The 16332-nt window shown below is 46.0% G+C and overlaps 1 protein-coding gene across 8 annotated transcripts in view; it reads right to left on the bottom strand.

Moving 5' to 3' along the window:
• LDB3 (LIM domain binding 3) overlaps positions 1-8776 on the bottom strand; it is a 112729-nt gene extending 103953 nt beyond the window's left edge. For 7 of the 8 annotated variants that reach the window (XM_072628556.1, XM_072628559.1, XM_072628560.1 and 4 more), the window contains exons 1-2: positions 8731-8776; positions 8464-8588 (exon numbers count right to left, since the gene is read on the bottom strand). In XM_072628556.1, coding sequence (XP_072484657.1) covers positions 8464-8556 — 93 coding nt within the window. In that variant the 5' untranslated portion in view covers positions 8557-8588; positions 8731-8776. The other variant, XM_072628557.1, reaches the window with a different exon arrangement.
• Positions 8777-16332: the final 7556 nt, after the last annotated feature.

Here is a 16332-nt window from a genome sequence, read left to right as displayed (position 1 = left end):
TGGAATCATTCAGGAAAAGGGACTCAAGTGTCCACCCTCTTTGAGCTAGCAATCCAACTCCTGGGTACAGACCCACCTCCCTGGCCCCAAAGGAGGTCAGAGCCAGAAAGAAACATCCCATGTAAACCGGAATGTTCTCAATAGCACTTTTATGGTAGTGAACTGGGAATAGGATGGGTGTCCATAGACTGGGGAATGGGAATGTGATGGAATGTTATTCTGCAATAAAAAAAAAAAATGAGACTAGAGAGAAACATGGGAAAAGCACATGAGTGATGCAGGGTGAAGTCAGCAGAACCAGAAGGATGATACAAACTATGATTATAATAATGGGAATCAAAAGAGTATTCAAAGAAAGTTGCTTTTTTTATATCCCCTGGCACATAGTAGGCATTTAATAAATATTTGTTGAATTGAATTGAAATTCGAGGGACTAATAACACAACCTGGTCATAAAGAGGGGGCTGTCACCACCACCACCACCACCACCATCATCATCATCATCACATAGCTAGTCTTTATGCAGCACTCTAAGTTTTACTAGGCACTTTACATGTATTACCTCATTTGATTGGATTAGTTGAGGTCAGGAGGGGTTAAGTGACTGGTCCAGTCAGCAACTATTCAAGGCAGGATTTGAACTCAGGTCTTTCTGACTCCCGTGTATGTCTCTCTGCGCACTATAGTGCCACCTAATGGATGGTCTTGGTTCATTGGTGAAGGGAACTGCCAGGTAAGGAAACTCCTTTATTGATACAGGCCAATACCTTTCTTGCAACTTATAATTTAAGCAGTTGCCTGGAACACAGAAGGAGACAGCTAGGTGACTCAGTGAATAGAACCCTGGGCTTAGAGTACGGAAAACAAAGACAGCCTCAGACACTTACTAGCTGTGTGACCCCGGGCAAGTCATTTAACTTCTGTTTGCTTTAATCTACTGGAGCAGGAAATGGCAAACCACTCCGGCATCTTTGCCAAGAAAACTCCGTAGATATAGTCTAGTCCATAGGGCCAAGAGTCAAACACAACTCAACGAGTGGAGTACAGAAAGATTACAACAGTGGCCCAGGGTCCCGCAGCCAAGATGATGTCAGATGTGTGATGAGAACCCACATCGTTCTGGTTTTGAGGCTTCCTCTCTGTCTCTGTCTAGACGCAGATAATGAAACATTCTTCCCTCCTCTTTGCAGAAAGGTGGGGGACTCCAGGGGCAGAATGTTGCTCTCACTGTCAGACAGGGTTATTTTTGTTTGACTATATTTCTTTGTTTAAAAGGAAGGTCTAATTACTGGAGGGGAGGCAAGGTATAGAGAAGTTTTATGGAGAGGGAGTAAATAGAGTTTACTTTTTAAAATAAGATATTGAAGGACTTGAGAGGAGGTGGCCAGGAGCTTGATCTTTGAAGAGATTTCTTTTGGTTTGCAGCTTCCCATTGTCCATCAAATAAGAGACAATGGCCTTCACTTGTCACTCAAGGCCCTACGTGATCTGGTAGATCTTGCCTTTCCATCTATCTCCTATTACTTCAATGGACTCTACGTTCCATCTAAAATGGGCTATTTGGCTGGTCTCCAATTTTATCCCACTCTCTCCCATCTCCGTATCTTTGTTTACTACAGTCTCTCATGCCTGGAACATCTTTCCTTCTCTGATAGTTGACATTTTTCTCTTTCTTTAAGGCCCAGTTCATATATTACCCTCTCCAGGAATCTTTCTCGGATCTCCCGAGTTACAAGGGATTTTTTTTCCTTTCAAATGTATTTGTCCTCTCCTCTGCACTTATCAAATTATAACTGGTGCCGTTGTTATTTACTTATGTACCTCAACCCCCAGTAGGTGAGAAAATTTAAAACTTATGGAAGTGACTGTTGAAAATTGAAAACAAATGAATAAATTAATAAAAAATAAAAATAAAAAAAGAAACCTTGCACCTGAGTCAGGAAGAGCTGGGTTTAGGCCCAGCTTCTGGCGTATACTGGCTGTGAGACGCTATGCAAGTCATTTGATTTGCCATTCTTTGTATCCCAGCACTAATCACAGTGTGGGCACACAGCAAGTGCTTGTTGACTGACTGATTGACTGACTTACCCTCAACTCTCTAAGACTTAAACTGTAGGGCAGAAGCCGATCTTCATTGGTAGAGAGAGTTACCTCACTGGGAGTCTCCCTTGTTGATGAAATCACAGGTCTGGTCCAAAAAAAAAACAAAACCAGAAAGAAATCCAGTCTATCTTTGTATCCCTCATATAGCAGGATACACATAGCAGACCTCTAATAAATGTTTACTGAATTAGACTAGAAAAAGCAACATTGTAGAAATATTGGCCACTGAGCTTTCCTAGTAAGGACTCCTCAGGTGAAGAGAGCAAGTAAGCTGGGGAATCCATCTCCTTGTCCTCCTAGTCCTTTGTGAAGACCTTCTGGGGTGTCACCATGGACACCCCAGAAGGGTTGGGGGTGCTAGATGTGAGATCAGACTCCCCAAGGCAAGCACCACCAAGAAACTTGGTGAGGGGCTGAAGAGAGAGTGAGGAGATCCTAGGACCACAGTTCTAGGGCATCCAGGGGGAAGCAAAGGGGCTGTCCTCCTTAATGAGGTCTCTGCTCTTGTTCAGTAGGGTCCAACTCTTTGTGACCCCATTTGAGGTTTTCTTGGCATAGACACTGGAAGAGTTTGCCATTTTCTTCTCCAGCTCATTTTTACAGATGAGGAATCGGAGGCAAATAGGGTTTAATGACTTGCCCAGGGTCACCCAGGTAGTAAGCGTCTGAGACTGGATTTGAACTCAGGAAGATGAGCCTTCCTGACTCCAGTCCCAATGCTCTGTGCACTATGATGCCACCTAGCTGCTGATAATAACTCACCTTGGTCTAACAGTAAGGCACTTTCCTCACAACATTTACAAGGAGTAGATTCATCTGGAAAAAGGGACTAAGAACAACTCCTGCTTCCCAGGGTTATTATAAGGATCAAACGAGATAATAATTGGGAAGTGTTTTGGAAACCTTAAGGAATTATCTACATGCTAGCTAGCATTATTAATTCCATGCAACAAACATTTATTAAATTCTTATTTTCTGTAGAGTACATTGTGCACACTATGTACATTTTTTTTACATCCTATGCAAAGATTACTATCACCATTTTATGGATGGAAATACTGAGACCCAGAGCTGTTAAGTGTTTTGCATGAGGCCACACAGGTGACAAATGATAGAGATAAGATTTAAATCCTGGTCTTCCTGATTCCAGGTCCAGTGCTCTATCCCCTGGGCCTCCCTAGAACATTCTGCTTTGCCTAACCTTGGGAAAAAGATAAGATGTCCAAAAGGCCAGCGCTGGCTCAAATAATCCTCTGACCGATAAGACACAGGTTTGTTTTCCTTGTCTGTGGTAGGCCCCCAGGAATGAGGATCCTAGAGGAAATTCTGAGCTGGGCCTCAGACACCCCTTGCCCTGCCTGGCTTGGCTTAATCTTACTTCTCTGGTCCCAAGCAGTCCCTAAAGGATCACCTAGACTATGGGTCTTTTCTCCCAGCTTCCTGCCACAGAGGGCTTGCCTCCTAGGTACCCGCTACATCCCAGGAATGGCATGTGAGAGCTGGCACTCGAGTTCCAGCAAACTTTCCCACTATTAATTCAGTTTATAGGTTGGGGTTTGCCAAGTCAGCTAATGCCCCAAGGCAGCTAGCTCCCACATTTACAGTGCCTGCTTTGCAGGCAAGGATGTAGGGAAGAAGCCAGGGTAGGGAAAGGCACAGAGAAAGCCAGGCAACATTTGTACTGGAGTCTAAACCTCCGAAGTTCAAATCTCTACTCCAGCCTCAGTCTCCTTATCCATAAAATGGGGAGGATGATCTTTGTCCAACCAACTTCACAGTGTGGCTAGGATAGTGTCTTAATGCTTTAGTGGGATAAGTTATTATTGCAACAATAAAGCAGGGAAGGGGGAATGAATGCCCTTTGGTATCTCTTCTTGGGATTAAGGAAGAAAAATTTAATCTCAGTTAACATTTAACTTCTCCCTTTATGCGCATTGGCAGAGGCGGAGCAAGCTAATCACAAAGATGCCCTTTAGATTACAAGGACCTGGACAAGAATTTCTTCTTCCTTGAGTCTTGCCCCATCCTGGCTAGGTCAGGGTTTGCCCCCCCTGCAGAAGCTCAGACAACCATCTAAATTCTGAAAGATCCTCTGGCATTCAGGATGGGTACAGTGGAAATCATGTTGGATTTGGAATCACAAGCCTTGGGTTCAAATTCTGGCTCTGTCATTCATTGCCTGTATAACTTTGAGTAAGACCCAAGACTTGGAAAAGTAAATCTTCTCTGGGCCTCAGTTTCCTCATCTGTAAATTGTTGGGCTAGATGAGAGATGTCATTGGGCCCCACACAGCCCAGTGCTGGCTGAACCCGATTGAAATGTAATCGGGACATGTTTAACAAAACAATTTTGTTAAGTAAGTAAACCATAACTCACATTTATAAATGTTAATAACTTTCTACAGTAAGCACTTTTTACATACTGTCATTTGAGCCTTTCAGCCAGACAAGTCTTGATCCTGTCCCCTGTTCCCTGACCCCTCCTCCAATTCCAGTGTACCAATCTCAGTGTCCTGCTCCCTCCCCCATCCCAACCCCATCCCTTCCCAGAAGCCCCAAACCCTGTTGTTGTCTCTCTGGCTTGCCCCACCCCCAGGCCCACCTGCTCCCTTTCCTTTCTTCTCACAAAGTTCATCAGCCCCTGGCTCCAGGGCCCTTCTCTGCCTCAAGATGCCTCTCTGAAACAAGCAAGTAGGTGGTGAAGTGCATAGTGTTGGAGTCAGAAAGACTCAAGTCTGAATCCTGCCTCATATGCTTGCTGGCTGTGTGACCTTGGCCAGGCACTCACACTCTCCATCCTGTTTCCTTATCAAACCCAGGGGCGAAAGGGGTAGACAATGGCCTCTAATGTCCCTTCCAAGTCTACAACTGTGATCCTATAAGTCTCCCCTTCAAATAAAGAACATGCAGAAGACAAAAAGCAGGTTCTGCTTGCCTTTGCTTTAAAACAATTACACAGGAAAAACATTAAGCTTTTGAGGACACAGAATCTAATAGGTCTGATTCCCAATGAAGCCCCCCCTAAGGGATCCTGCTCTGAGAACTCACTGTATTCTCCTGGGGCTTGAAATGGAACAAGGGTATGTGAAGTCAGCTCCCTGCCCCTTGCCCTCATCCCCTGACTCGATCAGGGGCCAGTCCAGATATCTCCCTCCCTCCCCTCTCTCCTCCAGGACCCCATCTCCGGAGTTAAGAATGTTCCTGGGCTCCCTGTTTGGACTTTCCTTTGAGAAAGAACAGGTCCCCTATCAATTAGTATGGTTCAGCAGCTTGGGTTTCACCACAACTTTAGTCCCTCAGGGAACAGGGAATCAATCCTGTGAACTTGATAAAGCAAGGACTGGGTGGGGTATGGCAGCTGTTGCCATGTGCTAAAGCAGCTGGGACCTCCCTCATAAATCAACCTGTCTGCCTTTTAGAGCAGGCTGGGAGGTTGGGGGTATGTGAGAGTCACAGTCACGTAGGAGCATGGACTTTGATCTAGCAGGGACCTTCGGGGCTATTAAGTATGGTCAGTCAGTTAGCAAGCATTTATTAAATACTTTCTTAAGTTCTTCAACTAAGTGCTGGAGATGCAGAGAAAGGCAAAAACGTGATCTTTGACCATAAAGAGTTCACATTCTAATGAAGGTGGGAGGTTGGAGAGCAGAGGAAGACAGCTTGGAAATAAGTAGTTATATGTAGGATATATACATTGAGGGGAAGGACCACCCTCATTTCTGAGTTGCCTGGACCCTCGGAGGGCATCTACTACAACCCTACTTAGTCCGGGGCCCCCGTTTGCAACATCCCTGACCAGACATCCTCCCTGCAGTCCTGGGAAGCTCCCTCCCTCCTCAGGTGGCTCATCGTACTTGTGGGTAGATCTAAACATTAGGATGCCTCCCCCCAACTCTGAACAAGCTGAAATTGATCTCCTCTCATCTCTCACCCATCATTTCTAGTCCAGCCCTGCAGAGCCAACACACAAGTGTGATCCATGTCTCCTGCGATAATCCCTCACATACTTAATAACAGTGTGGTACAATGTAGCAAAGGCTCAAGTTGGAGTGTGGGACCTCATTTGGAATGCCAGCTCTCACCAATTACCCGTGTGACCTTGGGCAAGTCATATCAGTGACCTGGCCTATTTCCTGGGGTGTGGAATGAGGGGACTGGACTACAGACATGGCCTCCCAAGTCCCTTCTAGGTATCAAACTCTTATCTTCTGCACTCTTCTTTCCTTTCAGACATGACATGAGCAAGTGAGAGTCAGAGAACCATAGCTTGGAGGGGGCCTTGGCAGAGGAAAAGCAAAAGGAGAGGAAGAAAGGGCAAAGAAAAAGGAGACTGCAAATATGATGGATCAGCAGGGAAGAGGTTAACACCCAAGGCTCGAGGACTGAAGGGAAAAATGTTGGAATGAACAGCACCACTTCAGACCCTCACATGAGTCCCTAGGAACTAAGATAAGGGATGCTCTTTTCAAGGAAAAAAAACAACAGAAAACCCAGCACACTTTCCAAGGGCTATCTCAAGTGTCAGGGATGGCAGAGGGAGAATGTCAGGAGTTGGTGGCGATTATCACCACTTGCAAAGGGTACTGGGAGGTGAGAGAGCCCAGAAGCAGTCCCTCTCAGGGCTCCCGACCAGGCAGTGCTGCCCCATGAGCCTCATAACCACTATGAATGACTCATCCCTCATGCCACAGAATCTTTGGTTTGACCTCTGGGTTTTATAATTAAGGAGTAAGGGATTCCCTCCCAAGCCCCTGACTCCCTCATTGCCACAGCCCCACTCTAGGAAGGTCTAGAGGCAGCCTGGATTCCAGACCCGGGAAAGCTGGCCAGCCATCAGCAGAATCTGCCACTTGCCCACTCAGGAGTCTCACAGCCTCTTCCAAATAGCATCTTTCCTCTCTTCTCCTCCCCACCTTCCCCACACTCTCCTCTCTCTCCTCTTCCTTCTTTGCACCTCTCTTTCCCTCCTCACATTTCTTCTTTCTCTTTTTTTCCTCCTCACTCTTCTTATTCTCTTGCTTTCACCCCTTTTCTACCCTCCCTTCTCCTCTCCCATCTTCTGTCCTTCCTCCGCGTCCCTCTCTTTTTGTCTCCTCTTCTTCCCTTTCTTCTTTTTTCCCCGTCTCCTCTTTTCTCTTTTCTTCCCAGTCTCTCTACTCTTCTTCTTCCCATACTTCTTCTCTCTCTTTCTCTCCTCTCTCCTCCATTTCTCTAAATCATTAATCATTTATGGGTTTAAGAGGGGTGGTATTCTCTCTCTCTCTCTCTCTCTCTCTCCGCTTCTCTCTTTCCTCTACCACTCCCTCTCTCCTTCTTTCTCTCTCTTCTGTCTGTCTGTCTCTGCCTCTGTCTGTATTTCCCTGTCTCTGTCTCTCCCTCCCTCCCTCTCTCTCTCTCTCTCTCTCTTTCTCTCTCTCTGTCTCTCTATCTTTCTCTCTCACTCTCTCCCTCCCCAGTACCTAGAAGACTGAAAAGAATATTTAATTGAGTTATTTCATAGCTCAGTTAAGCCACTTGATTCCCTTGATCATGTTTCACTTCCATTCTAGAACACAGGGATTGAGAAATATAAACTTGGCTGTGAGAAAAGTCTCTTGGGAAGAAAAAAGACTGTAGTATAAACTGAACTTTCCCCAGTTTCAGTCATGGGGCCAGGACCCCTCCAGGTCTGCTTGGCTGGACAGGTGAGCCCCTGAGCCCCAAACACTGGGTACTGACTCCATGAGCACCTCCAATCTTCAATATGATAGCAGGAGACCTACGTAAGGTCAAATCTGCCACCTTCTCCCATCCTAAGGGTCCCCTCTCCCCTAAAATCTCAGAACACTGCATTGGCTACAGGAAAATTCAATGGAATGGTGCTTTATCAATGAAGATAAATTATCTTAAAAACTAGGGTTTCCTATGTCTCCATGGCCTAAATAAGTTATTTGATGATCCATTCATCCACCCAAACATCCATCCAGTCTGGCAGTTGGACTCACACCCTGCCACATCCACAAATCCCTATTTAAGAGCCAACCAGTGATGCAATCAATCCAGGCCATTGGGGTGTCAGAGAAGGGCAGACAATGCCCTCATCCTCTGGGCTCCCCAATAGGGGGTCATTTCCTCACCCACCCACTCTCCCCACCAAAGCCCACCAATTAGTTGCTGATTTGACAACATCCCTGTCCCAGGAAAAGACATACCCAGGTGTATGTGCCCGTGAGTAGATAGCTCTCCCATCTGAAGGGACACCTATTGCTTCCTCCCTAGGGGCTGGGGGCAACCAGGGAAAGATTTAGTTGTGCCTTCCTCAGGCCCCAGAACCATACTCAGTCCAGGCCAAGCAGGCTGTACATCCCCTGAGACACTCACCCGAGAGATGGTGAGGGGCATGTTGAAGTCCTTGCCCCCCTGGAGACGGAAGCCCCAGGGTCCTGGGCCAGTGAGGGTCACGCTGTAAGCCATCCCAGGATTGGTGCACTGGTTGCCCTTAGCCCCTACAGGACAAACAGAGAAGTGGGTGGAAGAGAAATAGACAAAAAGAGGTTGGGGAAAGTAGTCTGGGATCTAATTTAAGGAAGAAAAGAAATACCGACCGCCCTCCCCACCCCAACAGGGAAGCCACCCGGTCTGCCTTGCCTGCTCAGCTCAGCTGGAGAGTCACCTAAGAATAGACGGCAGCTCGAACGTCGACTGATATCTCTACTCAGCTGAGTCCATAAATGGGTTGTAACCCAATACTCCCTATACAAGTGCCTCCATGACTCACCCAGCTAATATAGCCCCTAGGGAAGGGAGCGCAGCCCAGTTCCCCCAGTCTCAGCCCTAAGGGCATAGAATAGAAGGAAATGGACATTGGATCCCTGCCCCCCCAAACCCTGTCTTTTTTGGGGAGGTGGGGGAGGATTTCCTTTGCCTCCTGGGAAGGTTCAGTCTTCCTGGGGACTCAGAGATATAACAGCCCCATTTTTAAATGCTCTATCTTTGAATATTCTTTATTCTTATTGTCTGTGTGACCTTGGGAAAATCACTTAAGCTCTTTGGGACTCAGTCTCCTTATCTGTAAAATCAGAAGATTCAGTTTGGTGACCCTGAAGTTCCCTTCTAGCTCAAAACTGATGAATGAATGAAAGAAAGGGTATTTATGAAGCCCTTACTATGTACCAGGCCATGTGCTAAATTCTGAGGATGCACGTAGAAGAAAAATGCCCCACCCTCAAAGATCTTACATTCTTTTCTTTTCCTTTTGCTTCTTTTTCTTTCTTTCTCCATCTTTCCTTTCTCCCTCCCTCCCTTCTTCTCTCCCTCTCTTTCTTTCTTTCTTTTTTTCTTTTTCTTTCTGTCTCCTTATAATACCTAGGCCAGAAGTGCAATGGCTCTTCATGGGTCCAATCCTACTACTGACGAGTACAGAAGCTTTGAATTGCTCCATTTCTGAACTGGGCCAGTTGGTCCTTCCTTAGGCAGCCTGGGATCCCTGCAAAGGGGCTCACCATATTGGTCTGGACTTAATGTGGACACCCTTTTGTCTTTAGCCCATCTGAAACTCAGAACTCCTGAGCAATCCACCATCCTCAACCTCCCAAGTATCAGGGATTACAGACAAGGAGCTTACACTATAAGAGAGGAAGACACAACCTGGAATTGTATATCTAGACCTTCTATGCTACTGGGAGCACCCAGAAGTAGGCAGACAGTGCGGTGGGCTGGAGAAACTTAGCATTAGAGTCAGGGGACCTGGTTATCGAGTGCTCATACTGCCACTAAGAGTAAGATATTAGGCAAATCATAAGACTTAAAAGCTGGGACTTTGGAGATCATCTGATTCCTTTGAATTATCTTACAGATGGAGAAACTGAGGCTTAGACTCACTAAATAGATCATATTTCCATAGCACATTTAGGTTTATAAAACTCAGGAGAAGTAAGGAACAGTGATATTATTTTGTTGTTCAGTCATGCCTGAATTTCCATGAGCCCATTTGGGGTTTTCTTGGCAAGGATCCTGGAATGGCTTGCCATTTCCTTCTCCAGCTCATTTTATAGATGAGGAAACTGAGGCAAATAGGGTGACGTGACTTGCCAGGGTCATACAACCAGTATATTAACTGATGAATACGAGTCTTCCTGACTCCAGGCTTGGTGATCTATCCCCTATGCCACCTAGTTGCCCTCATTTTAAAGCTGAAGAAATTGACCTACAGTTGCACAGATAGTAATAGGTATACCAGGTATTCAATTCAGTTTAATTTAATTCATAAGGACTTCCTGTGTGTTGGGGGCTAGGGGTACAAAGATGAAACAAGATCTAACTTCCTCAAGTCATTATCTTCACCTATAAAATGTGGGTGATGATAACTTTTATTACCCAGTTTAAAACGTTGTCATGAGCAAGATGAAAACCTTAAGGTGCTGGGGAGATGTAAATTATTTAGTAACTCAGTTTCCTTATCTGTAAAAAAAAAAAAAAGATTTGGTGGAAACAGTCTCTATAGTCCCTTTTAAATCCTATGATTTCCCTAATATCTCACATTTAGTGGCAGGGTGGGCACTAGATATCCTGACCCTAAGTCTGGCAATTTCCCTTCTCCACTGCATCCTACTGCCTGCCTCTCTATTGGCCCAGTTGCATAGAATAATAATAGCAGCTATCATTTTTATATTACCGTAAAGTTTGCAGAGCACTGTACAAATATGATCTCATTTGAACCTTACAACAACCCTGGGAAGTAGGTGCTATTATCACCCCCATTTTACAGATGAGAAAACTGAGGCAGACTGAGGTTGAGTGACTTGCCCAGAATCACACACTTAATAAGTGTCTGAGTCTAGATTTGTACTCAGGTCTTCTTGAATCCAAGCCCAGCGCTCTGTCTACTGTGCCATCAAGACACCTTATACATAGAAACTCTATGGCTCTTGAGAATGGTAGCTGCCTTGGAGAAAGACATAATCCCATAGACTCTGAAGCCTGATTTTCTGATTCCAAATCCAGAGTCCATTCCTCTCATACTATGTATAAACAAATTATTCCCGCTCTGAGCCTGTTTCTTCATCCATAAAATGGCCATAATTCTACCTGACCTCACCCTTTTATTTCCCAGGGTTGCCATAAGGATAAAATTTCATATTGTTATTAAAGTGCTTAGCAACCATTAATGATTATGGAAATGTGTTTCATTGGTCATGTGATTTCATCAATGTCAAGGATGTCCCACTGAGGATGCTCCCTTTGCCAATGCACAGTGCCCCTCTCTACCAGGGTAGTTAACTTGAAGGTTAACTGTCTAGCGCAGAGTAACACAACTAATAAATATCAGAGGTGGGATTTGAACCCAGGACTTTCTGACTCTCAGGTCAGCCCTCTATCCACTCCACTGCCTCAATAGTTGGGACTCTCTCATCAGGACAGTGGCCAAAAAGGACATTTATTTATTAAGACGTATACTTTGTGGTGCCCCCAGGCCATTGTCAGTTTGTAATAGCTAGCTCTTCAGGGAGGGAGGTGGAGTGGGTGGAAAAGAATTCAAGGGTGAACAGGGCAGTACTTGGCTTGGAGTCCTGTTTCTCCCACTTATCAGCTGTGTGACTCTGGACAAGTCAACCTCTTTGAGCCTCAGTTTCTTCTTCTGTAAAATCATACAGGACAGGCAAATGCCTTACAGCTCCAGGTCTTGTAGGTGGGGGATGCTGAATGCAGACCTGGAGACCCCTAGGATGTGGGAACAAGAAGCTATTGTGGGAGCAATAAATGAAGGAAGGAAGGAATTCCAGGAAAAAGACTGTACACCTTGACCTGAGAGGTTTATGAGATCCTCTCAGCCTTTCTCAGTGAAGTGAGGCAGAAGCCAGGGCTAAGGGCTGAATTTGGGATGCCTTTCTCTCTCCCGCTCCCTCTCCCAAACCTGTAACTCCAAACTCTGCCCCCTGCCAGGGGCCCTGGGGCCCAGGATCAAGGCCAAGGCCACACCTACCAGTCTCTCTGCCTCTGCTGCTCAGGGCTATTCCAGGCCTAGGCCACTCTGGAAAACCTGACTGTAGCATGGACATCTTGAGGCCAGCCTGTGCCCTTTGGAATGGGAGGCCTTGGAGGGAGGAGAAGAGGGAGCAGGGAACAGACAGACAGATGCCATTTGCTCAGTTGCTATGCAGCAGAGTCTCAGGGAGACAGGAGCCGACGTTCCTGGAGCTCTGATTAGTGCCCTTTGGCAGTGAGCAAGCCGTTCTGGCATGCCTCTCACATGACTCTGTGCTTAAGAACCATGAGTTGTAATGGAAACCCAGAGCGAATCAAAAGGCTTGGGTTGGAGGCCCCCACTTTCACCCAGACTTACTAGTTGTGTGACCTTGGCCAAGTCCTGTCATTTCTCCCCATTGGTAAAATGGGGCTAACCATGTCACACCAACTTTCTCACTGGGAACTTGGGAGAAATGGAGGCCAGCTGTGTTCAAGGCACACAACTCTAGCAGCATGACTGTGCCTCCAGTCAGTCTGGGTCTCTCCTGCCCTTTCCCTCCTTGTCTCAGTAATCAGGCTGAGTCAGTTAGTAGCTAGTCCTCCAGTGATGAACCTATCTACCTACACCCAGCAGAGATGCCTCTTGGGTGGCAGACATATGGGCCCCCACTTAATCACTTTGTAGCTGGGAAGGATTGGCCAAAGTTTGATCCACAGTGGCAGCTCCTTCAAGTAGAAGGGTCATCTGTATGGTGTGATGAGAGAGCATGAGTCTTGTGAGGAAAGGGCTTCAATCATTCACTCATTTGTTCATTTGACTAACATTTATTAAATACCTACTGAATGCCAAGCACAGAGTTTATCACTGGGGATACAGAGATAGAAACAAAACAATCTCTGTCTTCAGGTAGCTTACAGTCTTTGGGGGAGAACAACATATACCTAGATAAGTGAATACAAAACACCACAAAGTGGGAGGGGGGCGACAACTGGGGCAGGTGGGGGCTGAGAGGTCCTAATGTAAAGGGGATTCTTGAGCTGAACCTATGTACAAATGAACAGGACTAGGCCCAGAACCAAGGAGAGTCCCTGTAGGTAGGTGACTAGGTATGGCTCTCCACCTCAGCTCTGAAATGGTCTGTTATAAGAGCCGATTTACTGTGCCCCTCCAGAAGGCCTAGATTATGAGTCTTACAGCGCTCACCTTCAACTGACCCCTCCTCCTGGCCTTGTATCTGTACAGTCTTTCACAGGTCACTCCAATTAGAAGTAGTTGGATGCTGAGCTCTGTCCCCTGGCCCCTTGACCTTTCCCAGGACATATGGACAGGAGAAAAGGCCTTGGACAAGGTCATCTTCAGGACTAGTCAACAGGGAAAGCTATGACCCAGAGAATTGACCCTAGAAGGAACCAGGAGCTTTCATGGCCCTGTATTAGCAAGAGCATCCCATCACTGGTATTCCACAAAAGTGAAGACTCCAGCCCCAGAAATGGCGCCTGAGAGAGGGTGGGACTAAGATCTAATCCCTGAATCCCCTTGAGGTGTTCTCTTAAACATATATGAGGAGACATAAATAGCAGAGGCCTCTTCTCTGTGAAAAGTGAGCTGCTGACACAAAGGAAAACAATTCTAATGAGGTAGAAAAGGGGGAGTGGTCTAGAGACTAGTGTGGATTTGAGAACTCGAAAAGGATGGGGGAGGGGGAAACAAGGGCATGGAAGAATGGTCTGGTCAGAACTGAGCCTGGAAACAGCCCGCTCCCAATCCTGTCAGCCCAGAGGGGGTGGGTGGCTGGGAGGGAGGAGGAGGGTGGTCTTCCCTAGGTGTTCTCTTATCAGCTTTTTAAATAATCTGTCCTAGAATTTCCCTAACACTCTAAATCAAACTCACTGGTTTATGATTTGCATATTCTTCTCTCTCTGTCTCTCTCTCTCTCTCTCTCTCTCTTCTTCTTCTTCTTCTTCTTCTCCTTGTTCTTCTATCTGTCTGTCTCTGTCTCTCTCAATATTAAACATTTGCCCTTCTCCAATACTGAGGCACCTCTCCTATTCTCCATAATCTTTGTTTTCCATAATATCTCTGACAGTGGTAAAAACAAATAACTAATCTCTAATCAATCTACAAGCCTTTATTAAGCACCTACTATACACTGTAGGCATTGTGCTTAGACTTGATGCAAAGATAAAAGTCCCTGACCTCAAGGAGTTTTCAGTGGAAAGGAAAGGGGGGTGAGGTATAACACAGGACCAAAATCCCCAGATCAATCCAAGGAGTTAACTAAATTAGTGCTAGCATCTGGCAGCATCCTATACTGGAAAGAATACTTCAGATCCTTTCACTACCATATATTACCTGTTATTTCCTGTCTCTGGGACTCAGTTTATGTGTCTGTAAAATAAAAGAATTGGACAAATAATCTTTGAGGTCCTTTCCTTTGGTGGTCTTGTTCAAGATCTTCCAAGATACAAAACTGGAAGAATGAGCTGCTGGAGGCACAGACCTTCCTGGCCTTCCTCTGTAGAAGTAACCATTTCTTCCCAGTTTCCCCAGAGAAAACAGGCCTTTTTTCTCACAGCCTCAGGGAAAAAGGCAGCTTCATCAGTTTGCAGCAATCCCCAAGAAATACTTAGAAGGATGAAGTGAGAGAGCTGAACCAGATCTAAGGCTGGACATTAAGCCTCACTCCCTTGAATTCTAGGGACCTCTCTGAGCTGGAGGCAGCACTGGGTGGTACACAGCTGGCCTGCTGGGAAGAGAGTGGACCACTTGATCTGGCCTGAGCCATCACTGGCTGGTCCTGACCACACCCCACCCTGCCCTCCCCCAGGGCCAGGCAGGAAACATAAGTGGTAAGTGGGGAAGCTTTGGACTTATTCAGAGGCAAAAGAGAACCCTCAGAAGGAGATGGAAGATGGGGAGGGGGCCCCCATAGTGTCTATTAAAGGCCCAGCAGTGGGTAAGGACAACCCAGCCCAGGGTGTGTGTACCTGAAGCTCCCCAGGCGGTCCTCTCTGGAGCTCCCAAGATGAGGCTATAAGCCCCACTAGTTCTGTGGGATCCCCAGTCCTAGTGATGCCACTCCCTCAAGAGTGGGCATGACTGGGTGACAGCTCTTAAGGTGGTTCTTTTAAAGATGGAGGATGAGTTCTCTTAAATTTTCTTTTTTTTCAATTAACATTTATTTTCTCTACCTCTCACTTCTCCCCCCACACATGTATACTGAAAAAAAATAAAAGGAAAACAAAACCCTATTAATATATATGCGTAGTCAAGGAAGACCAAACTCCTGCATTGATCATGTCCAAAATCTTGGCATCAGACTCGGGTTCAGATTCTGTCTTTCCTAGCAGCCCCAGAACCACAGGCTGAAGGGAAATGCCAGATCATTCAGCACCTTCCCAGGGTTGGAGATCAGGGTGGGTGAAAAAAGGACTTATCTCCATCTGAGTGCTTCATCAATATCAATCAATAAAACAATCAGCAAATATTTATTAATTTCCTACTATATGCTAGGCAGTGGGGATACTAACAAAAAGAATGAAATAATTCATACTGACAATGAACGTTTTAATGTAACAAAAACTCCCTACCCTGAGGGAGGGAGGGGAACTGCTTTGGGGATCTTGTTCAATTGCGTAGAAACCAGTCCCACATTGATTCTTTGTCTCTTTACAGATGGATGGAGAGACAAAGGGAAGAGGAGAGGAGAGAGTGGAAGAAAGGAGAGGAGAGAAAAGGAAAAGAGAGGGAGAAACAAGGGGAGGAGAAGGGAAAGAAGAAAAGGGAGGAGGGGAGGGGAGAGGAGGGAAGGGGAGGAAAGGAGAAGACAAGTGAGGATATGAGAGAGAAGGGAAGAAGGGAGAGGAGACAAAGAGAGGAGAGGAGGGGAGGGGATAGGAGGATAAAAAAGAACAGAGTAGAGGAGAAGCTGAGTTCCATAGTGGTTGGAACTGTGAAACTTTTTCCCTTAAGATCTGAGGGAAATCTGATGTGGTTGAAAGAGTACTGGATGTTGTGTCAGAGCCCTTGAGTCTGAGGCTTGCTCCTGCTGATCTGCAGCTATATGGCAGTCACATAACCTTTCTGGGCCTCGCATCCACGTGTTCTATAAAAAGAAGAGGTTGGATTAGGCAATCCCTTAGTTCTCATCTGGAGTGGACACTCTATGAAGTGAAGATGGAGGAGGTCGCCTTTAATGTCTCCTCGCACTAATCTATCTTATACAACCCTGTCAGAACAATCTGCCTTCCTCAGAAATATTCATCGGTCCTTTGTTCCACCCA

This window comes from Notamacropus eugenii, chromosome 1, assembly GCF_028372415.1.
Source record: "Notamacropus eugenii isolate mMacEug1 chromosome 1, mMacEug1.pri_v2, whole genome shotgun sequence".
Lineage (NCBI taxonomy): Eukaryota > Metazoa > Chordata > Mammalia > Diprotodontia > Macropodidae > Notamacropus > Notamacropus eugenii.
Note: the sequence above shows the minus strand (reverse complement) of the source record. Positions and strands in the feature narration are given on the sequence as shown.